This window comes from Microcaecilia unicolor, chromosome 9 (assembly GCF_901765095.1).
Source record: "Microcaecilia unicolor chromosome 9, aMicUni1.1, whole genome shotgun sequence".
NCBI classification, from domain to species: Eukaryota; Metazoa; Chordata; class Amphibia; order Gymnophiona; family Siphonopidae; genus Microcaecilia; species Microcaecilia unicolor.
In genome coordinates, this window is record NC_044039.1 from 39,682,781 (window position 1) to 39,710,610 (window position 27,830).

The 27,830-nt window shown below is 43.2% G+C and overlaps 1 protein-coding gene across 1 annotated transcript in view; it reads right to left on the reverse strand.

Moving 5' to 3' along the window:
• LOC115478017 (cat eye syndrome critical region protein 2-like) overlaps positions 1-27,830 on the reverse strand; it is a 321,056-nt gene that overhangs the window by 79,450 nt on the left and 213,776 nt on the right. The window contains exon 4 of the mRNA XM_030215212.1: positions 10,561-10,700. Coding sequence (XP_030071072.1) covers positions 10,561-10,700 — 140 coding nt within the window. The remainder of the gene's footprint in view (positions 1-10,560; positions 10,701-27,830) is intronic.

Sequence of the window (27,830 nt, forward strand, 5' to 3'; positions counted from 1 at the left end):
TGGGGAAAAAGGGCCCTGCGGTAGTGGTGGGGGCCATTTTTCACCCGTGCGCCAGGGCCCCTTTTACCGCAGCCGGTAAAATGCCACCCCCCCCCCCAAAATGGCCACACAATAAGATAACTCTTACCGTGTGGCTATGTGGCGGGGAGCAATTACTGCCACCCACTGAGGTGGCTGAAAGGGCTCCTGTGGTAAACCTGCGGTAACCGTGCAGCGACAATGCCAGATTACTGCCGGGTTAGCACCACACTAGGGAAACAAATTTCCCAGAAAGCCAGAAATGGCACTCGCTCCAGCCGGAAGTACCGCCACGGCTGCATTGGGCTAGTGGTAATTCCGTTTTAGTGTGCAAAAGACCCCATAAGTGTGGTACCAGAAGTCGTCTAATACAACGTCAATTTTTAAAAAGTGTTACAGAGATGACCTTGGAAATCGTCAGGCATAACATTAGAGACTATTATACAGAACAAAATTACTGAACATACACACAGGCATGGATTAATGGAACAAAGACAACAGTAAACAGGAATAATGACTGGGGTGATCAAATTTGCTGACAACACAAAGTTATTCAAAATTATTAAATCACATGAGTATTGTGAGAAATTATAAGACCTTATAAGATTGGGAAACTGGGCATCCAAATGACAGATGACATTTAATGTTGGCAAGTGCAAAGTAATGCATTTAGGGAAGAGGAACCCAAATGATAGTTACATGATACAAGGTTCCACATTAGGAGCCATCACTCAGGAAAAGAATCTAGGTGTCATTGTTGATAACATGTTGAAATCCTTTGCTCAGTGTGCTGTAGCAGCTAAGAAAGCAAACAGAATGTTAGGATTTATTAGGAAAGGAATGGAGCAGAATATTATAATACCTTTATATTGCTCCATAGTGCAACTGCATCTCGAATATTGTATGCAATTCTGGTCAACACATCTTAAATAATAGTGAAATTAGAAAGAAGATATAGAGAAAAGCGACCAAAATGATAACGGGGATGGGATGAGTTCCCTATGAGGAAATGTTAAAGAAGTTAGGCACCTTCAGCTTGAAAAAGAGACAGCTGAGTGGAGATATGATAGAGATCTATAAAGTCATGAGTGGAATGGAATGGGTAGATGTGAATCACTTGTTTACTCTTCCCAAAAGTACAAGGACTAGGGGGCATGCAATGCAGCTACTAAGTAGAAGATTTAAATCAAATCAAAGAAAATATTTCTTCACTCTACATGTAATTAAGCTCTGAAATTCATTGCCAGATAATGTGGTAAAAGCAGTTAGTGCAGCAGGGTTAAAAAAGGTTTAGACAAGTTCCTATAAGAAAAATCCATAAACCATTATTAAGGTGGACTTGGGGAAATCCACTGCTTGTTCCTGGAATAAGGAACAAGAAATTGATTTTCCTCTTTTGGGATCCTACCAGGTCCTTCTGACCATTGAGGTGGTGGAAACAAGATACTGGGCTTGATGGACCTTCAGTCTGTCCCAGTATGACAACACATATGTACTTACGGTGTAGGAAAAAGACCCTAAAAAGGCAATACAAATTACATTTATTTTTATTTTTTTTATTACATTTGTACCCCACGCTTTCCCACTCATGGCAGGCTCAATGCGGCTTACATGGGGCAATTGAGGGTTAAGTGACTTGTCCAGAGTCACAAGGAGCTGCCTGAAGTGGGAATCGAACTCAGTTCCTCAGGACCAAAGTCCACCACCCTAACCACTAGGCCACTACTGTGGAGGGGGTTGCTAACAAATTTCTGCTTGTCTGCTGATAATACCAGAGTTATCCTCCAGATGGAAAAGACAAAATGAAGCATGATCTAAGAGGTGGAGCTGTGAAGTGGTTGTCGGCTAAGATTCAATATAAACCTCCCCCCCCCCCTCGAGTTATGCATTTATGGTGCAGAAATCCAAGGGAGCAGCAAGAAGTAAAGGGGGGAGGGTCCTAAAATATCGATGTCAACAAATCAGGAAAGATATGGTCTCCAGCATACCCTGGTTTATGGGTGAGGTTCATGCCGTCATGGTATACACAAACAAGTCATTTGGTAACATTACCCTGAAAGAGACCAAGAGGGGCATAATCGAAAGGGACGCCCAAGTTTTGTTGAGGACGTCCTCGCAAAATGTCCTGATGGAGGGGCGGGGAAACCCGTATTATCAAAACAAGATGGACGTCCATCTTTTGTTTTGATAATACGGTTGGGGGCGCCCAAATCTTGAAATTTAGGTCGTCCCTAGACTTGGTTGTTTCTGATTTTCGGCGAAATGGAAACCAAGGACGCCCATCTCAGAAACGACCAAATGCAAGCTCTTTGGTCGTGGGAGGAGCCAGCATTTCTAGTGCACTGGTCCCCCTGACATGCCAGGACACCAACCAGACACCCTAGGGGGCACTGCAGTGGACTTCATAAAATGCTCCCAGGAACATAGCTCCCTTACCTTGTGTGCTGAGCCCCCCAAACCCTCCCTACAACCCACTACCCACAACTGTACACCACTACCATAGCCCTTACAGGTGAAAGGGGGGCACCTAGATGTGGGTATAGGGGGTTCCTGGTGGGTTTTGGAGGGCTCGCTGTTTCCTCCACAAACGTAACAGGTAGGGAGGGGGATGGGCCTGGGTCCGCCTGCCTGAAGTACACTGCACCAGGGACCTGCATATTGCTGTGATGGACCTGAGTATGACATCTGAGGCTGGCAAAAAATATTTTTAAAATCTGTCTTTTGAGGGTGGGAGGGGGTTAGTGACCACTGGAGGAGTAAGGGGAGGTCATGCCCGATTCTCTCAGGTGGTCATCTGGTCATTTTGGCCACCTTTTTGTGCCTTGGTCGTAAGAAAAACAGGACCAGGTAAAGTCGTCCAAGTGCTCGTCAGGGATGCCCTTTTTTTCCCCATTATGGATCGAGGACGTCCATGTGTTAGGCACGCACAAGTGTCACCTTTGCTACGCCTCTGATACGCCCCCTTGAACTTTGGCCGTCCCTGCAACGGAAAGCAGTTGGGAACGTCCAAAATTGGCTTTCGATTATACCGATTTGGACAACCCTGGGAGAAGGACGCCCATCTTCCGATTTGTGTCAAAAGATGGGCATCCTTCTCTTTCGAAAATGAGCCTGCAAGTGATCATATCTGATCACCTTAAGGCAGCAAAACTGTAACAAAGTAGTGTCTAACAGATTTTACAATGGACAGGGAAATTATGGGGGGGGGGGGGGGGCAGTAAACGCCTCCTTACAAATCACTGATGAGATATTTGCTGGAACTATTTAACAGTTTCCATTAACAAAACAGCTCCTTCCACACTGCATTTCTCACTGAACAAGCAAGAAGCCTATTTTATCACCAACTGATTATGCATTGATTAGAAAATATAATCTGGAGACAGGAAGAAATAAGTTAGCTTGGTGGGGCAGGGGGAGTGTGGGAGAAGAAGAGGAAGGGGCAAATCAATTGCTGTCTTTCATGTTTGTATGTATGTATGTATGAATTTTTAAAAAAAATTATTTAATAAATGCGACTGAAAAGGTGACTTAACGTAGTGGATCCAAAATGGCCGATTTTTCATGTCACAGATCGTTAGCAGTCTGAAAATTTACATGTTGAACTTCTGTAATTTTTTTTTTCACATAGAAGAATGGTATTAGGACTTTTGTATTACAAATTGTTTGCTCTAACAGAATTCATTAAAGTCTCATTTTTTTGTTTCTGGTAACTTTAGCCACCTTTTCCCAGAGATGGTTGTCTGGTTCTACAGCATACATCTTACAAAGACATTGACAAAGAGTGGAGCTAGTCCAATTAAGAGTTACCAAAATGATGCAGGATCTGCATCAAAAGCTCTGTGAAACTAGACCTTAGGATCTAAATGAGTGTATCATAGAGGAAAGGAATGATGTGGGATATGATACAGACATTCAAATATAACTTGAAGGTATAAATAGTACAAGAAAATATATTCCAGTGGATAGGATGCTCTAAGTTCAGTGTTTGTCAAGCCAGTTCTGGAGAATACCCTAGCCAGTGTGGTTTAACAGGCTATCCATCAGATATACTGACTCCTGAGGCAGGCAATTTATTGCCGAAACACGGTTCCGTGTCGAGTCTGTATGCATTTTGATATCTGCTTAATAAATTTGCTGCAACTCGCCTCTGGATTACATCTGTGTTTTTGTTGGCCTACGTCCCTTCCCTACTCCCCTGGTACTTGTAATAAAATAGCCCATCTTAACAGTCATCCAGATTGATAATTCCACCCCCCGACAATGCTAAAAGCAAATATTAGTATAATCAGATGCTGACATCCTACATCAAATCAAAGATGTGGTATCCACAGCATGGACTGGTACTACCACAGGCATCAGATAGCTGTATAATGCAATACATTACAGAAGTACGGGCTTGACTATGGAGGTAGTCAAGAATCAGTGTGCATTTGGCTAGTTAGTACTACTTAAATAATTTATTGGACACTAAATCAGGTCAACTTACATTAACCTATGAATTAATGTGCCTTTAGGTTCTAACAGGTGTTAAAAATTTATTTTATTAAAATGAATGTGTAAAACAACCAAAACAAAAAATAAACGTCCAACCATGGGGTAAAAGCCTAAACAAACTAAAAATAAACCAACATTTTTGACCAATGCAAATCCATACCAATTGTGATCCCCATTTCATAGGTCTTTCTGATAATATGTTGCAAAGGAAAGCCATGACATTAAAATATAAATCCACATATGGCATCCAGTTTCTCCTACATAAGTACGCAACTATGGAACGCACTACCAAAGGCCATAAAAACTGTGCACGACCTAACAATCTTCCGAAAACTACTGAAAACCAACTTGTTCAAGAAGGCATATCATAATGATCCATTCTAAATACTAGACAACTAAACTTTAAATGAACCAGACAAAACTGAACTCTTTACACTAGACTGATAACCTTTGTTGCTACTAATGAAAGTTACGCAATACGCACTACCACCTTATTTCTCTTGTCGGAAATGAACTTTTGATAGTTGATTATCTAACTTATTTATAATTCATTCTATCACTCAGGAACTTCAAGGCAATACCACTTTGTATTTTATTATACCATTTATGTGCCGTAATGCAATACTACTTGTAATTCTCCATCCGGAAATGGCGATCGCCATTACGGCATAATGTAAGCCACATTGAGCCTGCAAATTGGTGGGGTAATGTGGGATACAAATGCAACAAATAAAATAAAAAATTATTTCCACGTTCAGTATTTCCTTCTTTCCTCTAGTTCTGTTGAAAAGAGTCTGGGATCTGGCAGCACAAGTCTTGACAACTACCTAGGAATCTTCCTCTATTTTAATAGACCCTCTGCTCTTCCTAGTCTAGTCGTTGCAGCAATGGTCCTGAGGCTGGAAGTCATGCACCATGGTTACGCCAATTCCTGTATTGTGGGCTCTAAATCCAGTGACCAAGCATCACCTCTAATGAGCATGACACTTCTCGTCTTCAACAGGGGCTACGAATCTGAACAGGGCAGGATTAAAACATAGGCAAACTATGCATATACCTGTGTCCAAATATTGGGGTTCTCTCAAATCTACTAATTCAGGTGCTTTCAATCAGATTTTTGTCCTGGTAGGTCAGCTGCAGGTAAAAAGTGGTTTGCATTTCCCCACACCCTGTGTATTGACCTCCAGTCAGCAAGAGTTGATGATTAGTGCCGCTTACTGCCTCATTTATTTATTGGGATTTATTAACCATCTGTTTTTCCTTGCAGTCAGAACCAGAGGCGTAGCCAGCCTTCCGTGGGGGAGGGGTCCAGAGCCCGGGGGGAGGGGGCACATTTTAGCCCGACCCCCGGCGCCGACCCCCCCCCCCGCCAACATTGCCGTCCTGATGTCCTGCACGTACAACGTGCAGGACGTCAGTAAACAAATTGAAGAGCAGGAAGGACTGAGAAGACGTCGGCTGGCGGGGAGTGGGATCCCCCGCCAGCAAAAGTAAAGGTAGGCGGCGGCGGGGGCAGGTTCGCCGGGAGGGGGGTCCAGGGGTGAATCTGCGGGGGCCCCGGCCCCCTCAGGCCCCACGTAGCTACGCCACTGGTCAGAACACCAAAGGGCCCCATTTGTGTGAGTTTTAAAAAGTATTTACATTACCATGAGGCATTTTGCCCAGGATTCACCATAGGGTCAGTTATATTTTGAATAGGAACACAGCTTCTACAGACCTAGTCAACCAAAGGATCCTTCATATGGTAGCATGTAGCACTGCCACTGAGCCACCGGACTGGTTTGAAATTAAATTTAATTGCCACTTTGCTGGTGCTCCTTAGTCAGTTGCCTTTTGCTTTTTAAAGGCAGAGTCCAATAAAAGGAGAACTTGTAAACAAGCTATTAAGGTTGAAGATCTGTTTCTTATGGACTAGGGCTATAAATGGTCCACAAAAACAACTTTTTAGATGTAACTGTCTGTTCCTATAAAAATTGGCCTTTTGGGGACCAGCTCATAAATAAAACCCTAAAGCAAATCATGGCCACCAGGATTTTCCACAGAGCCACATGGCACTATTGAAGTCACATATGCCATAGTTCCATAGAAATGCTATACTGGTCTCACAAGGCATCAGGCTCCAACAATGCACCCAAACTGGCAACTCTGAGGATATCTTGTAAGCTCAGGACCTCAGGTTAACTGTCACCCTACCCCCATTATTTCCAGTTTTAACAGCCCTAAAACAGCAAAACTGAACACAGAATCCACAGCTGAAATCAGTAGCATAATCCCCATTTAGACAACCCATGGAATCTGGCAAATCTTAAGATCCCTTAAATCAAATTCCTGTAGCAGATTTTTGTGGGGTCACTAGAAATATATTACTGTATTCCTGATGAACCTGAAACTTGAATCTGTTTGAGGATGGTTATGCAATATCATATAATTTGTGGAGAAGCTGAGTGGCAGTGATCCTACCATTTCTGATAACAGCCCAAATGTCAACATTTTTAACATGGCAGGGAAATCAGGGGGAAACACCACCACAAAGGTCGTTGAAAAAAAAAAGTGTATCTGGCCTCAAATGGAACGACAAGGCACATCCAAAATACAGAGGAAGCAGTATTTATTAAAAAAAGACCCAACACAGCCCATTTTCAAGACAGGAAGTCATCATTATTTATTTATTTACTAGCTCTACCCGGCCACACGTTGCTGTGGCTCAGTCTGGTTAAAATGTGGGATACAAATGCAATGAATCTATATAAATAAAAATGTAAATGTTCGTTTGTTCAAAAGAAAGAAAGAAAAGAGGAAGTGCACATTTCTAATATGTTTAATTTCACAATGCTTGTGGGTATACAATATTTTTTGTTTTTCCATTGTGTGTGCAGAGATAGCGATTGTCTGGTTTGCTGACTGTAGAACATGCAACATATAATTGTCCCATGTGAGAAGCAATCCGTGTGTAGATGTAAATGGGTGAATTCTAAAGATTGGCCCTGAGCTTTGTTGATGGTGATTGCAAACGCCAATCGAATTGGGAATTGCAATCTGTTAAATTGAAATAGCATATCTGTTGGAATCATAGGAATGCGAGGAATGAGGACATGTTCACCTTTGAAAGGTCCTGTCAAGATTGTTGCTTGTACGACATTGCTCATTAATTTTTTTACTGCAAGCCGCGTGCGGTTGCAAAGCTTTGGCTGGTTGATATTTCGCAACATGATAATTGGCCGGTGGCATCCCTGGCAGATCGAGTGAATTGAAAAAGTCTGTTGGATAATTAAGCGCTTCATCTACTTCCAGAACAGTGTCGACGGACTTGTATGTGAGTGGCTCGCTTTGAATGTTAGACTGAATAATATTGTTCAGTTCGTAGACGTCTTTGTTCTTGGCCGCAAGAATAGCTCATTCACTCAGCGAATCGTGATTCTTATAATTGGTTTGAATATTGGGAAATACTTTTTCAACCAATTGTTGTTTTGAGGTCAGTAAATTGCAGAAGTTATGAGGCAATGAAATTCGTCCTGAGGTCAGATCAACCGGCACCTTTCCGTTCCCAATTTTCAGCAATTGATGTGAGAATACCTGAGGTGATTGATTGTTTTGCAGCTGGACACGCATATTTGTAGTTAAGTTTAACGTCTTTACGTGTTGCCGCAAAGTAGAGTATTTTAGGCAAGCATTTATTTTGTCTGCTGGTGTCGATCGAGGAAGTACAGGTAATGTTTGCCTGAAATGTCCTGCAAGCAATATTAATGTGTTCCCAAATGGTCTGATGTTTCCACGCAAATCTTGCAATGATCGATCAAGAGCCTCGAGCAATGTTTTTTGCTGTGCTGTTTCCTCGGCACGTATTTGAGCCATTCTTTGTCTGTTTCGCTCGTTCGCTGATGCCCGTTCTTCCTCAGTTTGATTTGCAATTGTAGGTATATAAAAACACGCGCGTATTCGAATGCAATGTTGTGTCGAAATTTCAAAGCAATTGGTGAAGAACTTTCGTAGATTTAAGCCACTCTCAGCCTGTCGTGTTGATTCTGTTGAGAACGAAGCAGATCTGAAGCTGCAGAACGCGATCACCGTGCTCGCAACCGTGCATCGTCAAGTCTGGCTGCACATCGCTCTGCTGCTTCCTGGGCACTTATTTGAGCCATTCTTTGTGTGTTTCGCTTGTTCGCTGATGGCCGTTCTTCCTCAGTTTGATTTGCAATTACTTGTCGCACTGCTTCCGCTCCGCGAGTACGACAGCTGTGACATCTATATAATAGTAGGTATATAAAAACATATAGGTATATAAAAACATGCGCGTATTCGAATGCAACGTTGTGTCCAAATTTGAAAGCAATCGGTGAAGAACTTTCGGAGATTTGAGATTTTGAACAAACGAACATTTACATTTTTATTTATATAGATTCATTGCATTTGTATTCCACATTTTCCCACCTATTTGCAGGCTCAATGTGGCTTACAGAGTTTGTTATGACAGTCATTCCATGATATCAGATACACTTAGAGGCATATTTTCAAAGCACTTAGCCTTCCAAAGTTCCATAGGTTTCTATGGAACTTTGGAAGGCTAAGTGCTTTGAAAATATGCCTCTTAGTATTGTATAGAGATTAAGTAAGGGACGAGAGAAGAAAGGTGTATTGTTTGTAGCTGTGTGGCAGTTTTTCTTTGTATTTGATTGTTGTGAAAATTTCCAAAGGATAACGTCCTAAGCTCTATTTTTCACTGACCCAATGAAGTCAATCGCTGAAACACGGGCCTTGTTGGGTCTTTCTGAATAAATACTGCTTCTTCTGCATTTTGGCTCCAACATTTTTAAGATAGCCATGAATACCCGAGACTGCCACTTTAAAAGAGAGTTTCATTGAGTTCCCTCTTGTGTCAGTTAGATGCAAGAAAAAGGCATCCAAGCAGGGTTCAGTTCAACCTCTCTCATCACCAATTTATGTAAGAGTCCCCATCTCTTAACTACCAGATCCCACGAGCAATCCCCTTGCTAAGTGACATGACCTCAGTCAGGGCTGGCCCAACCATTAGGCAATACTAGGTGGATGCCTAGAGTGATAGCTTCTAGGAGAGCAGCAAAAAGCAAATGTAGTCAAAACAGAAGTGCCTACTTTTACCTGCAAAGCATGATATCCATAACATAGTAAATGATGGCAGATAAAGACCTGTATAGCCCATCTAAGTCTGCCCAATAAAGAAGCCAAAGTTGTAACTGCTGCTCCAAAAAGGTTTCACTCCTCTATGCCCTCTTAAAGCACAAAGGCCATTTAAGGTTTGCTTTGATTCCATCGTCTTTCTATAAAGGGATCCTCTGTGTTTATCCTACAGTTATGCCTTTTGTAGAACTGTTGTAGGGTAATCATGACTGTAGAGTTTAATTATCAAAATCTTATAGGGGGGAGCCAATGACTTAGGACCTGAAAATTAAGGGGGTATAAGGCATAAGGCTGAAGGTTCACCTAGGGAGCACAACACTCTTGCACCAGCCCTGACTTCATCATGGTCAGCACAAGTGTATTTGTGTGTCCATCCTCTCTCTGTAGGCTACAGTATAAGCTGATGGTTCTTTGAGCTTGTGTGGTTATTAGTATCTGTTGTTTTGTTTTCATTGCAGCTGCTCTTTGCCATCTCCTAGTATACCTGCTGCCTAGTCAATTGCCTAGCCTGCCTAATGGTTAAACTAGCCCTGGACTAATGTGCCTTTGGGCTGCACTTTTCTGAGTTTGGCTACAGCCATCACTGTAAAACAGTGTCTGGACTCCTCCCTCTCTCCTGGCATGGGACATAAGAATGTGTCAGCTTTGTTTCCATAGAACCCAAAATCCATGCAGGTCAAGAATGTAGAATCCAAGAATAGAAAGCTGTGTGGCAATGCCACTAGCTCAGGATTTATACTTAAGAAAAATGGACTTTCAAAGGCAATTCTGAATCTTTTCCTTCATAATCGTATTTTTCATTCTACAGGGAACAGCTGAAGATTATACTAAACCCTTTGTTTTATCTCTGCATGTATTCATTGTTGTGGCTGTTGAAATATAATAATCCTTTACCTTTCCAAGCTCTGCTCTCCTTTGATGTTTTCCCAGGAGGGTTCTTCCTTGTACAACCGAGTTCCATAGAAGTACCAGTAGAGGGAGCCGCTAGCATCCTCTCCCAGTGGTTCCACACGGAGGCTGTCTGCATCCAAGCCCTGAATAACACAAAGAAAGTGTCTCCAAACACAAGTACAGCGCAGTTTCCATGTCCATTTATTTAGTCTTATATTCCACATTGTCCAAATCATGTTCTCATTCAACACAAAATATGTAGCAGTCAGAAACTACATTTGTTCAATTCTATCTGAAACAAGACTGAGCACCCATTTTATTCCCAGATGGCCATGCACTGATTAGAAAACATAATCTGGAGACAGGGAGAAACAAGTTAGCTTGGTGGGGTGGGGGGTAAGACAAGAAGAGGAAGGGGCAAATCAATTGCTGCCTTTCATGTTACATGTATTTTTTTTAATTTTAATAAATGTGACTGTTTCTGGGAAAATGTGACAATGTACTAGATCCAACATGTTGATAATGGCCAATTCTTCATGCCACAGATAATGAGCAGTCCTGTTGAACTTCTGTACCTTTATTTTTTTCCACATAAAAAAAGGATGGGGTTTGGACTGTTGTATTACAAATTGTTTGCTCTAACAGAATTCATTCAAGTCTCATTTTTTTTTTTTTGCTTCTGGTAACTTTAGTCCCCTTTTCCCAGAGACTGTCACAAATGTTTCTCTTCTTCATGGAGTGGCAAAGTAAATGTTTTATGCACAGAAACAGATATACAGACGGACAGATATAAGGACCTCTTTGTCTAGTTGTGGCATGTGGCAGAAGAGATCCCCTTATTTTTGTGGCCCATAAGCCTGTCACTCATGAAATCTATGTAAAACACTAGCCATTCCAATAACAATCTTTTAAATACATACTTTTTCTAGGTCCTGATATTCAAAAACATTTACATGGACACAAGAGGCTCCTGACCATTTAAATTGCTTGTCTTGGGCTAACTGGACATTTTCAGTGGCACTTAACTGGATAGTGCTCCTGAAAATGCTCAGTTAGCGCCTAAGCTTAAACTGGCTATTTTGGGGGTGTTCTGGTTGTGAAGTCAGCACTTAGTCGATTAAATTCTCTGATTTTCAGCACTTAACCGGCTAAGATAACTGCATAAACAGGACCCCATAAAGTGCAGTCCTACCTTTATGCAATTCTTCATACCTAGATAAGTGCAATCACACTGGATATGCTTCCGTCAGCTCACTATACCCAGAAATTCAATGACAGAGCCTGGACATGACCTGGCACTAAATTTCCAGATAGAACACCAGCAGCAGATAGCAAAATGCTGATTGCTGCCAGCTGAATATCAGGCCCATAGCTTTTAACACATATTTCTATATAGTTTCATGTTCATATTATTACACATTTAAATAAGGGGGATATTTTTCCAATGTTCTTGCCGTAACATTAATATTAAATTTAAATAGACTTGACTGCTTTAAATATATTTACCAATATGGTACACTTTGTGGAAAACGCAATTATTAAAACCTATTTGGATTTAATTTAGAAATTCCAGTTCTGCTTCTGGATCACAGTAAAGGATGAAATAAAATACCACTTTAATAGTACTGAAATGGCATTAAAGTAAAACTTTGCATGTGTAGTAATTTACAATCATGCAACAAACCCACACCTAGCAGCAGTCAAGGAAAAATGTCTTACCTGATAATTTTCTTTTCTTTAGTCCTACCAGTCCAGATAAATGGGTTGTGTCTGTCTACCAGTGGATGGAGACGGAGAAAAAATAGTTCCAAGTAAATCACCCTTTAAGGATATCGTGCAGCCTGGAATGTTCAGCATTTTGAATAGCCAAACAATAGTGCCCTTTTATATACATAGAAAAGAACCTTGAGCATGCAACAGCCAAAAGGCTGCTCAGCACTAAACCCAACCTATAGTGTGGCTCATACTCAACTCACATACCAAGTGTAGCATGTGAGAAACTGAAATGGGAAACACAGCCAAGACCACTGAAAACTCAATAGACACTGAAGCCACTCGGCTGTAGCTTCAACCAGTAACAGGGCTAATACTCAACCAGGAGCGTAGCCAGCTGGCAAATTTAGGGTGGGCCTGAGCCCAAAGAAGGTGGGCCCAAAAACTCATCTCTTTCCCGCCCTCCTCAGCCCCCCTCCACTGCTCCCCCTGCCTTCCTCCGCCTCCTCCGGTGCTCTCCCTGCTCTCCTCTTCCCAATAAAACTAAAAGAAATACCTGAGCAGGTGGGGGATCTGCAAGCCCCACCAGCAGAAGATCTCCTCCCGGCAGAAACAACACTTACACCCTGGCCAGGCTCTGCGCATTTGCGAGGGGTGGGGCAGCAGTGGCTCAGCAACACAGCGCAGAAGCAGACCTCCCACTTCCAATCTACCGATCTGTTACCCCGCCACAAGTCGACGCCGAAGAAAGCAGTTGTGTAGCGGTGGCAGTGTACGGCTCCGCTGCAAACGTCCGGCGGGGTGGAAGGGGAGGGAGCAGGCCGGGAGGGAAGAAAACCTGCGCGGCGCGCCGCGGGTGGCTGAGAGGAGGGAGCTGAACTCGCGCTTTTTCATTGGCTGAGTTGCACCGTTGCTGGGTGGGCCCGAGCCCAAAGTGGGTGGGCCCAGGCCCACCCATGGCTATGCCCCTGTACTCAACTGACATACAGATATTGACTGTGGAAGGACAGTTGTGTGACATGTAAGAAACTGAAATGGGAAGTTGAAGAGAAGACATTTGCAGAGAAAACAGCATCCAAGGCAAAATCAGGTAGGGAGGTTTCTGGACTCGTCTGGTAGGACTAAAGGAAAAAAAATTATATCAGGTAAGACATAATTTTATCAGGTAAGACATAATTTTTCCTTCCTTTTCATCCATAACAGACCAATCCAGATGAATGAGATATAGCAAAGCAGTGTCCCCAATAGGGCAGGACTAAAACATCCAAAAGAATGCTGCAGGAAAATGCAAACTGAACTCCTCCCAAAGAAGATTCCCAGTGTAAGCAAAGCATAGAGAAGCTGAAAAGGGAACAAATCAAGAAATAAAACCAACCACGAGGAAGCATCCTGAAAAGGAGCTGTATCCAAGAAAAGGTGAATGGGATACCATATGACAGTAGTGAACACTGAGGATAAAAAACAAAAACAAGGATGAAGGCTGATATGGCTTAGGACAAACTGGGATATCACTAATCCTTGAATCCTGAAAACTCAAGACCATTAGTTTCATAGACCCTGGGCCAAACATAAGTAAGGAAAAGTAAGCGAAATTACAACACTTAGAATTCAGATTGCCTGTGACATAGAGAAGCCCTGGTAGGACTGCAATGAAAGATCAGAGGGAGTAAGGGCAGCAAGTATTAGCCTGGTATAAGGGAAGGAACGGGCTGGTGTTTTCCAACATCTCAGAAGGATGATGGTAGGATGATGGTATGGATGAACCACAGTAAAGGAGGCAATTGGCACTGCATTAGTGAGGGCTACCATTGTAGGAGGCACTATAAAAGAAATTAAATAACACTCGATCCTCGAACATAAAAGCCAGACTAAATAGGCAACTGCTGAATGAAGAGTTCCTAAGGTGGCTGTAGCCGTTAATGCTGGACAACACTGCTACGCAAGGTCAAGCCAAGCAGACACATTAGCAGCTGAGATGAACTACCCAAGAATTCCAGGCAATGCCAAAGAGGCAAGACTTGCCTTGGCAATCCGCAGGCAGGCATAGGCTACATAAGCAGGTAGAAGGAGATGCCATCAAGGGATATGAAGTAGCCAGTAGTCAAAGAAGCCATAATAGGAGGACAGAAAGAAAGTTCATGGTACACAGAAGACCAGTGATGCCATACTCTGGGGGCTAGCCCCAGAGCCATTGGGAAATCCACCACCTCCCAGCTCGGCTGTAGGTGTTTCACTGAAGACACCTAGTGAAGCTAACTTCCGGAACCCACCTGATTTACTGCATCTGAAATTCTCACTTGGAAAATGCCTCTAAAACCAACCCTGCAGACTTCACACTAGCAGAGGCACCTGCTGACATTACCAAGCAAATGCTGTTTAAAATTTGTAACATGACTAATACGGATACTTTACTTATGGTTCCAGCCTCTTTACAACCCAGTGCCGAACAACTACCACAATTCTTGAAAGTTAACAAAATTAGGCGATCATTTCCACCTGTTAATTTAGAAGACTTTTTAATGAATCCAGAAAATAATTGTATGATATTCCCAGAACAGATCTTGGAACAGCTCTGAGAATCTTTTTAGTCAGTTAAGAAATTACGTCAGCTCTTTAGATATTTGTCCATTTTACTTGTTAGCTTCAGCTTCTATGAATATTCTTCACTGGCTCATCGAGTTTGTAAACTCTACTTTACAATCTGGCAGTTCCTTGATAATCTATCAGATATTATTTTAAACCCTTTACCCAAATCACTGAATACTGATTTAACTGTTCTAGATAACTAGTGTCTGGTTGCCAGCATCCCTTGGATGGCCAAATTATTTGAATTTTTGGTGAATGAACAAGTAAAAGACTACTTAGAGACCCAAAATATCTTGCATAAACATCAACATGGGGTTTAGGTCAAGACATGGTACAGATACACTTCTATTAGCTCTCACATCACCAATTAAGTACTTATTAAGTAAAGGCAGGCAGGCTGTCTTACTACAATTTGACATTTCTGTAGCCTTTGACGCGATAAATCACTGTTACTGCTTAAACTAATCCCCCTGTTTACTAAGCCTCTCCTCAGGTCACTTCACTGGCTTCCGATCAGATACCGCATTCAATTCAAGCTTCTCCTTCTTACCTACAAATGCACTCAGTCTGCTGCCCCTCACTACCTCTCTACCCTCATCTCCCCTTACGTTCCCGCCCGTAACCTCCGTTCACAGGATAAATCCCTCCTCTCAGTACCCTTCTCCACCACCGCCAACTCCAGGCTCCGCTCATTCTGCCTCGCCTCACCCTATGCTTGGAACAACCTTCCTGAACCCTTACGCCAAGCCCCCTCCCTGCCCGTCTTCAAGTCTTTGCTTAAAGCCCACCTCTTCAATGCTGCGTTCGGCACCTAACCCTTACCGTTCAGTGAATCCAAACTGCCCCAATTTGACTGCCCCTATCGGACCGACCGTTCACTTGTCTATTAGATTGTAAGCTCTTTGAGCAGGGACTGTCTCTCTTTGTTAAATTGTACAGCGCTGCGTAACCCTAGTAGCGCTCTAGAAATGTTAAGTAGTAGTAAGTAGTAGTAAGCCATACTAGCGGCTGCTGCGCGGCAATTCTGGATACAGCCCTTTCAAAGTGAATGGTCTGTGTCAGTATTAGTGCACGGGAGCTGCTAGCACGGCTTAGTAAACCGGGGGGGGGGGGGGGGAGGGGGATAAGTGAGTTGGGAATAGCTGGGTCAGTTTTGAACTGGTTCAAACAATTTTTGAGAACTAGGATCTACCGAGTAAAAGGGAAGGGTAGTATTTCATCTTATTAGAACCCGGGGTTGCAGGGTGCCACAGGGCTCCCTGCTTTCCCCACTGTTATTTAATATATACTTAAGATCACTTAGTTTTTTTATTTAAAGACTCAGAGATCAAATTAATGATTGATCAGTCTAAAAGTATTAGGGTTTATTTTGGACTCAAATTTGACTTACATCAATCAGATTAATGCACTTAGTAAGAAATTCTTTTTTAAGCTTAGGCAGCTTAGAGCAATTAGATTAATTGCTCCACTCACATAATTTTAGGATTTTGGCTCAGACAATTTTTCTCCCATTGCTGGATTATTGTAATTCCTTCTATGGTGGTATCTCAGCTAAGTTGCAGTATCGGCTCAACTGCTGCAAAATACAGCAGTCAGACTGAGATTCGGTAAAGGCTACTTTGACACTTACTAGCTCCATGATAGATCTGCATTTGGTTATCTATTAAACAGCAGATTAGATTTAAGCTAGCCTGTTTGGTTTTTAAACCACTCTGTGGTCTGAACTCTGAGGATGTAACAGATCTCTTGGTTTTCCCAACTTCTGGGCGTAATAATTACTTTCTGCGCACTTTACAAATGTGTAATCCTATATCTAAAAATATAAGTCTGAAAACTGTTCAGCTTGTTTTCTTTTCAGGCTGTTAAGATTTGGAACGACCACCCTCAGGATATTAGACTTATACCATAATATTCTGCTTTTAGAAAGGTCTTAAAAACATTTTTATTTGAGTTATAATATATCTGAAAACTGTCTAAAATGATTTAGAAGCTATAGCTTATTTTGTAATATGTACCGTCCTCATTTGTTGTATGCATATTCTGCTTGTAAACTGCTTTGAATCCTTAGGGAGAGGTAGCAGTATATAAAACATGAATAGAACAGCTAAAACCAGATGAAAGTCAATCACACTTGAAAAAGGAGTCTGTAGACACTCTCCCTGGGACAGTATATGGTGCCTTAATTTCTGTGTGGAAATCGAAGCATATTCTATAACAATGAGTGTAACTTAATTGGTTAACTACCTAATCAGTGTGTTAATTGGATATTAATTATTAGCACTAATTGGCATTAAGATTTATACGTATCAAGGAGGAAGTGACATCACAGACCCGAATGGCAGCTTGAAAACGGAGCTCCCAAGCCACTACCAAGAATTAGCTTAATTAACAGATTTCCTCAACGCTATATCACGTGGGGTACATTCCTGATTGGAGGGCACAGAGTGTTGCATGGGTTATGACAGCCTCGCAAGCGAAAACACTCGATTTACAAGCGTATGCATTTCAGCGGAAGATGTCGTCTCCGGCTACGCACCCCAAGGAACATGGCGCCCGAGTTGTGGAGAACCAACAGATCTTGCCGGAGACCTCACAGCCCAGTGAGATCGGAGAGGTGCCTTTACCACAGCATGATACATGGGCCACATTATACAAATGGCTTCAAGAAATCAGATCAGATTTAAAGGCAATGCGGTAAGATTTGGCAACGTTGGGAGCAGACCTCCATGGAGAAATAACGGAACTTGGTAATCGCGTGGCAGAAACAGAAGTGGGCCTGGAAGAGCATGCAGAGTCTCTAACCATGCTTGAACAACAGCTACAGGACCAAGAATGTGAAATCCGGTACCTATTAGATAAGGTGGAAGATTTAGAAAATCAGAGTCGTCACTCCAACATATGGGTTTGTTGGCTGCCAGAGTTACCTGAGTATTCAGATTGTGAAGAAGTTGTATAGTGCCTCGCAGCCCACTTGCTCTCTGACCCTGATAACCCCTGTGCACCTGCATCCATTCGTATTGAACGTGCCCACCGAGCCTTGGGGACGAGAAAACCAAATGTGCTTAAAGATATCGTGGTATGTTTTGCTGAATTTAAAATGAAGGAAGCTGTGATGCACAAAGTGAGGGCGGCTAGCCCTACAGTGTGGGACAGTTACCCCACAGAGATTTACCATGACCTCTCAACTACCACCCTCAAGCGGCGGAGCGAATTACGTCCTCTAACCTACCGATTAAGAGAGGAGGGGATTCAGTATAAGTGGCAGCACCCTTTCGCCCTAGTGCTCTACAAGAAGGGCAAACAACGCAGAGTGGCCTCACTGGAAGAAGCACAAGAATTCTTATCCACTGGCTATTAAGTTGATCCACCAGGGAAGCATCAGCAGCCTGGCAGTAAGAAGCAAGAAAGGTCGAAATGGCATCGGGTATCCCAAGGGAAGGGCTGCCTTAGGAGACAGATCTCTGGAAAACAAGTTACATCGCCGTCAGGCCCAGGATGAGGCTAACAGTTCTAGAAACTTTACTATACTACATATGATGGCCGGATGGTGACAAGCATTAAACTTTGGTGAGTGTTGAGGTTCAACTATATTTGACTGGCAGATGGATCGGGCACTCACTTCCTTCTCCGACAGACATGCCACAAATTGGTAAACTGACGTGTCACGGTTGGTATTGGAGGGGGGGGGGGGGGTAGGGGTGGAGGGATGGAGGGGATGGGGGAATCTACATGGCATCTGGTGGTGGCTGACTAGGCTTCCTAAATGATAGGGGGTTTATGACTATGTTCAACTGTGTTACTCTTAATGTTCATGGCCTTAACTCACCAATGAAATGCAAATTAATATATAAAGAAATGTTGCGCCTAAGGGCAGATGTGATATTCCTTCAGGAGACCCATCTGAAACAGCAGCATGAAAAATTGGTGTCCCACTATTGTATTTGCCTCCAATACAACTAATCAAAAAACAAAAGGGGCCCTTATAGCTTTTCCAGCTGCTCTCCCATGGCAAATACATAACACTATATCTGATAAAGAGGGCAGATATCTCTTAATTACAACATCCCTATATAACACTCAATATACTATGTTATTAATATATGCACCTAATGAGGGGCAAAGGTCCTTCTTAGCAGAACTAGAGAGAGTTTTGCAGTGCCATGCACAGGGACAATTAGTGATAGGGGGTGACTAATCTTACAATACACCCGCCGCTAGATAATTCAACAGGGCAGGTGTACTATGCTAATCGGGATAGAACCATATTTAACCCCTCCGAAGGAACACCACCTTGTAGGGGTGGAGGGGCTTGTGTGTTTCAATGACTTAGAGGCCTATACTGAAGGGTTACCCATATCAGACAGGCCTCTGAGGAGAAACCAAACAAAGAGTGTCCCAAACTGGGAGAGTGGTAAGATGGTGACCTCGTTCGTATGCCCAATGGCCCAGCTGCCCTCTGAAGTTTCATCTTCTTTACGTAAATTTCCTCTCTGCAATTGCAGTTACCTTAACTGAGAGGAAGGGGACAACCGGCGGTCAGCCGCCGATGGCCAGCGTTTTATCCCCTGAGCAGCAAGTGCGGGACCGCTGTGCGAAGAACTGCCCACAGATGAAAGGGTTGGCGAGTCCTTTGATTAGCGCCTACTTAGGAGCGTCGACGCTCTTGGACCTGGAAAAAACAACTCCATCGCTCCCGAATTATTCAACCACCATGCCCAAAGGAGTGGAGGAGTGAGTTAGAGGTATATGCTGAAACGGAGGACGTTTACAGCAGAACCCGAATCGGCGGAACCACTCCTAAACACCGATGAGAAATCAACTTGGAGTTTTTGGCTCCCGTGGAGGTTGCATTGAATACCATCTGGAAGGCGCTTTGGGACCTAATGGTGGCAGTAAATAATTTTGTTAAGGCTATAATTTTATTAGAGAGTTACATGGACAATTCAACTGAACCCTTTGAGAATAAAAAATTGATATAACAAATGATTCTATATGAGCAAGAAGTGGTTATGATTTTGAAAATGATAATAGACCAGAAATTTTGAATAATAAAATGAATATTATTATAGATGATTAATATCGAGATTATTGTTTTCCCAGAGTTCTGGGTATGACTCCTAAAGTTTTCCTCAGAAATATTTCCTCAAATTATTACTTTAAAAGGAGTGAAGCCTGTGAAGACTGGGATTACTTTAATCAGTGGGATTTGAATTAGAGACTTAAGTATATGTATTGTTAAATAATTTCTGTTTTTTTAAAAGAAAAAGAATGTAATCAGATGTATTATTTCTAACTAATATTGGACAAATATGTTTTGAATGAAATGATTTGACTATACACCGTATTGGCCTTGAAGAAGCCAACCAGATGATCAATGTGGAATAATGAATTAGACGAGTAATATCTGGGGATAATCAGGTTAATACCACGGGGTTTTTTTTCTGTTTACTGTTTAATTGATCTCCTTATCTTGTTTCACTCTCCCTATTTAGTGGTCTAAGGAAGAGAATAGAATTACCTGACTGAAATAATTCCTACATATTACTTTCTCTGTATTTCCAGCAAGTGGTTTTATCGCTTGTAAAAATTTAAATGGTTATAAATAAAAAATTTTTTTTAAAAAGAACCATACTTAAAAGCTTTCTGGTGCGCTGGGGGTTGGCTGACCTCTGGCGTGGGAATCATTGTCAAGAGAGGGACTATACATACTTCTCCCCTAAGTATAACACATACTCCAGGATTGACCTTTGGCTGGGGGACGGGGCTATAGCAAGCAATCAGGAAGCAGTAACCATTGAACCATGCACATGGTCTGATCACTCCCCGGTGGTATTGACTCTGGGAACAATAAATATACCTAAGGGCCCTAGATACTGGCGGCTTAATAAAGCGTTATTACAAGACCCGTAGAACATCTCTACTGTGGAGAAATACATTATGGAATATTTAGAATTTAACGACCTAGGAGTGGCACAACTAACCATAGCATTACAGGCCCATCTTATTAAAACTCGGGCTGCTCAGGAACAGGATCTTAGAGGCAGAATAATACAGTTGGAGAAACTGCACAAAGTGGATCCCTCTGATATCAAGACAGCTGAAGCCCTACATCAGCTTAGATTAAAGCTTAATGAGGTTCAAATGGATGAGCTTTCAGCTCAATTGCAACGGGTGCAGCAGGAGCACTTTGAATTTGGTGAGAAAGCTAGTCGACTATTAGCTTGCAAATTAAAGAAACAAGCCCAGCGCAATCATATCTTTAACACCTCGGGGGTACAATGCAACCAAAGCAAATTCAGGAGGCATTTTATGATTACTATACAGAGCTGAAGTAACTCCACCTCAGTCAGCCATAGAAGCCTACCTCCAGGAGGTCAGTCTTCCGCAGCTGTCACAGGGAGAGACCGCGTTGCTGTTTGCATCCATAATATTAGATGATATTGAGTGGGCAATCTCAGACTTGCCCCACAATAAGACCCCTGGCCCAGATGGCTTCCCCACCACATTTTATAAACTGTTTGCTAAGCGATTGGCTCCTATATTGCTGAGAGTATTCACCTCCTTTGATATTGTTTAGGAACTGTCCCATTCCTGGAGATTGGCAGCAGTTACACTGCTGTTGAAACCAGGGAAAGATCCCCAACATTGTAGCTCCTACAGACCAATTTCCCTCTTAAATACAGATTATAAAATCTTTATAAAGATCCTAGCACATAGACTTCAGCTGGTCCTGCCTCAGCTGATACATGAGGATCAGGCAAGGTTTATTACGGGTCGCAAGACAAATGATAACACTAGATGCCTGCTACACATAATTCAACAGGCAAGAGATGATCGGACACCAGTGCTGCTGCTCTCGATTGATGCTGAAAAAGCATTCGACCGGGTGAACTGGTCATTCCTGCTTGTGGTCCTGAAGCAAGTGGGGATAGGGGGGGACGCTACTTGGCGTGGCTCAAATTGCTGTATACAAACCTGTTAGCAACTCTAAAAATAAATGGCACATATGCTAAGCCCTTGGAGCGCCATAGGGGAACCAGACAGGGATGTGCAGTTTCTCCACTATTGTTTGCTTTGTCTATCGAACCACTTGCTAGCTTGATTAGGGGGAACCCTGGGATTAGGGGCCTGGTCAGGGGTTGAAGGGAATATAAAATCATGCTGTTTGCGGATGATGTGCTCTTGACCTTATCCTTCCCGGAGTCCTCTCTGTGACAGGCTATGGAAACTATCACACAATGTAGCCAATTATCAGGGTTTAAGATCAATATTACCAAATCGGAAATCCTTAATCTTAATGTTCCTCCACAGGAAATTCCTCAGCTGAAAGCTGCCTTCCCATTTGTCTGGGCCGCCAAATCCATTAAATACTTGGGGATACACATAACAATGTGGAGGGCTTATTCTCAGCCAATTACCCTAAGAAGATTTTGAAACATTTTGCGTAGCTAGACAGGTGGGAAGGACTGACAGTATCGTGGACAGGGTATATTCATGCAATCAAAATGATATCTATATCTATTCCTAGCTCTCCCAATCTCAGTTCCCTGCAGTTTTTTTGCTCAACTTAATTAAAAAAATGTTTGCTTATATCTGGCAGAAACACCCACCCCGTGTGTGCTGGACCATGATGTACCAGACACACGCTAGGGGGGGTATGAGAGTCCCTAACTTCTATCTGTACTACCAAGCAGCTCTGCTGAAAATATTAGCGGATTGGACCCCGGCCGCTATTAAGAAATGGCTCCTTTGGGTGCAAGCCTGGCTGGGGACCTGCTCCTTGGGAGATGTCATGTGGCTACCGGGGAATGATCTATTGGTTATAATTCGGAGAGTCCCACTGGGGGTGAGCCACTTGCTTTCTACATGGTACCATATCCGGAAACAATTCTTTCCAGATCAGAAATACTACTTGCAGACAGCTATCCGTTGGGCCCCGGGTTTTCCCTCGGGCTCCTCAGAACCGGTATATAGACGGTGGGCCCTGGCGGGTTTGTATACTCTGGGACAGGTATGGGCTAATGGGAGGATACTTAATTTTGAAGAACTACAAGAGGAATATGGGCTGGTTGAAAGTAACCTCTTTTATTATAGCTGCCTACGAAACTTTATTCACAGACGGGCAAGGGACGAACTGGACCTAACTAAAATAGCATTACAGAAAGCCCTGCGGAGAAGTGGGGGGGGGGGGGGGGGGGGGGTACAGGATGTGTATCTCGATTATATCTAGCTCTACTAATTTACACTAACCCCCAATTATATTACAATGAAAGATGGAAGTCAGCATTACAGAGCACCCACCCGCGGGAAACTTGGTCGAGGGGGTACAGATTCTTGCTCAAAAACCGTCTTTAGCCCAGCCTATCGTAGAAAATGGTTTTAAAATGTTGTACTGCTGGTATTATACCCCTGATAGATTACAGCAAATGTATCCCAGGGTATCTGCAGACTGCTGGCATAATTGTGGTGCTCGGGGCTCCTTCTTCCATATATGGTGGGAGTACTCGGTGGCCCAGACTTACTGGAGACAAGTGCTCCGGTTGATCCATCAATTATTGCAACAACATTACCCTAGCAAAGCGGAAAATTGCTTTCTACATTTTAAACCTCCGGAGATTCATGTCTCCCAACATAAGCTTGCAATTCAGTTTTTTGTTGCTGCAAAGCTATCTTTGGCAAGAGCTTGGAAACAACAAACTCTACCTTTCATGCAACTTATACTACATAAAGTAGACTACCTATACCAAATGTCGAAACTTACTGCAATGAGAGGAGGCCGCATGGTGATGTTTAAAAAACTTTTGCAACCCTATGAACAGTCAAAAGCACAGTTGTCAGCGCAACCATGATGCCTGGGGGAAGGGAGGGGAACCTAGATGACTGACTAGCTTATTTTCGAAAGGGAAGGACGCCCATCTTCTGACACAAATTGGAAGAGGGGCGTCCTTCTCTCAGGGTCGCCCAAATCGGCATAATCGAAAGCCGATTTTGGGCATCCCCAACTGCTTCCTGTCGCGGGGATGACCAAAGTTCACGGGGGAGTGTCGGAGGCGGGACTGGGGCGTGCCTAACAGAGGGGCGTCCTCAAGCGATAATGGAAAAAAGAAGGGTGTCCCTGACGAACACTTGGCTGACTTTACTTGGTCCTTTTTTTTTTTTTTACAACCAAGCCACAAAAATGTGCCCTAAATGACCAGATGACCACCGGAGGAAATCGGGAATGACCTCCCCTGACTCCCCCAGTGGTCACTAACCACCTCCCACCCTGAAAAAAAAACTTTGAAAACTTTTTTTTTTTTTTACAGTATGGGTGAAGGACCATCTTCGCTATGCCTCCGTCCCTGCGATGGCAGTTGAGGACATCCTTCGCTATTTATTTAATTTCTTTATTTATTTTTTCTGTTACATTTGTACCCCGCGCTTTCCCACTCATGGCAGACTCAATGCGGCTTACATGGGGCAATGGAGGGTTAAGTGATTTGCCCAGAGTCACAAGGAGCTGCCTGTGCCTGAAGTGGTAATCGAACTCAGTTCCTCAGGACCAAAGTCCACCACCCTAACCACTAGGCCACACCTTTTTCAGTAGTAGCTCAAGGTGAGTTACATTCAAGTACACTGGATATTTCTATGCCTTCGTCCCTGCAACGGCAGTTGAGGACGTCCTTCGATGTGCCTCCATCCGTGCGATGGCAGTTGAAGATGTCCAAAATGTGGATGTTTGTGAGAAGGACGTCCATGCCTGGATGTTTCTGTGAGAAGGACGTCCATGCCTGCTATGCCTCTGACACCCCCTTTATTTATTTGGATTTTGGATCACAAGTAGCAGCTCTGGGATTTGAACCGGCCACCTCTGGTTTGCAAGACCAGTGCTCTAACCACTAGGCCACTTCTCTACTCCACTCCCTTGAAATTTGGCCATTCCTGTGGGGGGGGGGGGGGGGGGGAGGTCATCCCCGATTCCCTCTGGTGGTCATCTGGTCATTTAGGGCACATTTTTGTGGCTTGGTCGTAAAAAAAAAGGACCAAGTAAAGTCGACTAAGTGTTCGTCAGTGACGCCCTTCGTTTTTCCATTATCGGCCGAGGACGCCCATGTGTTAAGCACACCCCAGTCCCACCTTCGCTATGCTTCCAACACACCCCCGTGAACTTTGGTTGTCCCAGCAGTATGCAAGTCCCTGGAGGGGGGGAGGTATGTGTGTGTCAGCGGAGGCATAACGAGGGCGTGGACGTCCTTCTTTCAAACATTTTGGATGTCCTCAACTGCCCCCCCCCCCACAGGGATGGCCAAATTTCAAGGGAGTGGAGTGGAATGGAATGGAGGAGTGGCCTAGTGGTTAGAGCACTGGTCTTGCAATCCAGAGGTGGCCGGTTCAAATCCCACTGTTGCTACTTGTGATCCAAAATCCAAATAAATAAAGGGGGTGTCGGAGGCATAGCAGGCATGGACGTCCTTCTCACAGAAACATCCACATTTTGGACATCCTCAACTGCCATAGGGAAGGACGTCTTCGACTGCCATAGCGAAGGACGTCTTCGACTGCCGTCGCAGGGACAGAGGCATATCAAAGGACATCCTCAACTGCCGTTGCAGGGACAGAGGTATAGAAATATCCAGTGTACCTGAATGTAACTCATTGAGCTACTACTGAAAAAGGTGTGAGCAAAATCTAAATAAATAAATAGCAAAGGACGTCCTCAACTGCACTACGAATGCTGGCTCCTCCCACGACCAAATGACTTGGATTTGGTCGTTTTTGAGATGGGCTTCCTCGGTTTCCATTATCGCCGAAAACCGGGGATGACCATCTCCAAGGTCGACCTAAATGTTGAGATTTGGGTGTCCCCGACCGTATTATCGAAACAAAAGATGGACGCCCATCTTGTTTCGATAATACGGGTTTCCCCACCCCTTCACCGGGACGTCCTTAGAGATGGGCACCCTTAGAGATGGTCATCCCCGTTCTATTCTGCCCCTCTAAATGTATTAGCTTCTGTATGTGGTAACAGTTTTCAGCTGTATTATGTATGGAACTATAGAATTTTCAATTAAAAAAATGTTCAAAAAAAAAAAAAAAAAAAAGATTTACACGCACAACTCGCTAAGCATATTCTGTAACGTAGCGCGCCTGCATTCTAAGTTGTATAGTTGAAAAGGGGGCATGACCATGGGTGGGAAATGGGCATTTCGAAAAGCTATGCGCATTGTTATAGAAAACACCCGTTCTGTCCCTAATTTAGGCATTGGGATTTATGCCAAGTAAAACATGGAGTAAATGGCTGCAACTACATTTGATCACATGGAGAGGCATAATAAGAACATAAGAGTAGCCACACTGGGTCAGACCAATGGTCCATCTAGTCCAGTATCCTGTTTTCCAAACAGCGGCCAAGCCAGGTCACAAGTATCTGGCAGAAATCCAATTACCAGCAACATTCTATGCTACCAATCCTGGGGCAAGCAGTTGCTTCCCCATGTCTGTCTCAATAACAGACTATGGACTTCTCATCCAGGAATTTGTCCAAACCTTTTTTTAAACTCAGATATGATAACCACTGTTACCACATCCTCAGGCAAAGAGTTCCAGAATTTAACTATTCATTGAGTGAAAAAATATTTCCTCCTATTTGTTTTTAAAGTATTTCCGTGTTAACTTCCTCGAGTGTCCCCTAGTCTTTGTACTTTTGGAACGAGTAAAAAAACTATTTACTTCTCCCTTCAGCCGTCTCTTTTCCAAGCTGAAGAGCCCTAACCTCTTTAGCCTTTCCTCATATGAGAGGAGTTCCATCCCCTTTATCATTTTGGTCACTCTTCTTTGAACCTTTTCTATTCTATTCTATATACTGCTTGGAAATTTAAGCCTATTCTATAAAATTTAGGCACATTTTTTTCCACATGGAATTTTCAGGCGCCATATATAGAATCTAGCTCTCCATTTGAAGATGGCACTGGGTAACCATAAGCACCTATGGTCCAATATAGCCAGAGGCACAGCCACTGAATGTACGTCCAACAGGAAGACTGAGCTACGGTAGATGCAGAATTAATCAAAGTACTTACTGGATATAAATGCTCTGGAATTCAGTGAATTCAACCAGAGTAGGTAACCAGAGCTTATTTAAATTAAAAAAAAAAAAAAAAAAAGAAGAAGGAGGTGGTGAGAAGTCAGGAAGGAACTGACCTAGAAGATACAGTTAAGCAACACAGCAGAGAAACTACAGATATGGCTGTCAAGGGAGATATAAGAAGCACTGAAAAAACATCTAGGAAGCTGTTCGTGATGAGAAAGATAAATGGGATGTTGAGCCATGGAATGCAAGAGAAACCAAAGCCCGACATTCTGGAGGGAGAAGGTATGGAGCAGTCAACCCAATGGAAACATAGAAGTGAGTTAGCCCTGCCATTGGCATGCCCGCAAAAAATGGTTGCTATCTAGATTTCCAGAGAAGACGTGACACCGCATTCTATAGGAAGCTACTACTATGACGTAGAGTAGGAGGCCTCAGCCTCCATGTAGCTCAATGGGGAGGACTGCCAAGCAACTCAGGAAATGTTGCTCCATTGAGACTGAAAGGAGGTTTAAAAGCGGCTTTCTCCCTCTGCGGAAAACTAAGATGAGTGATCTTGCTCAGCAAAACCCAGGATGCTGTACTCAAAGAACTCAAAGATGAAATTGCTGATCTGCTGTTAGTAATATGTAACCTGTTGTTAAAATTGTCTGAAGCACCTGAAGATTGGAGGGTGGCCAATGCGACGCTGACTTTTAAAAAGGGTTCTAGGGGTGATCCGGGAAATTACAGACCAGTAAGCCTGATGTCAGTGTGAGGCAAAATAGTGGAAACTATTATAGTAACATACATAGTAGATGACGGCAGAAGAAGACCTGCACGGTCCATCCAGTCTGCCCAACAAGACAACTCATGTGTGCTACTTTTGTGTATACCCTACTTTAATTTGTACCTGTGCTCTTCAGGG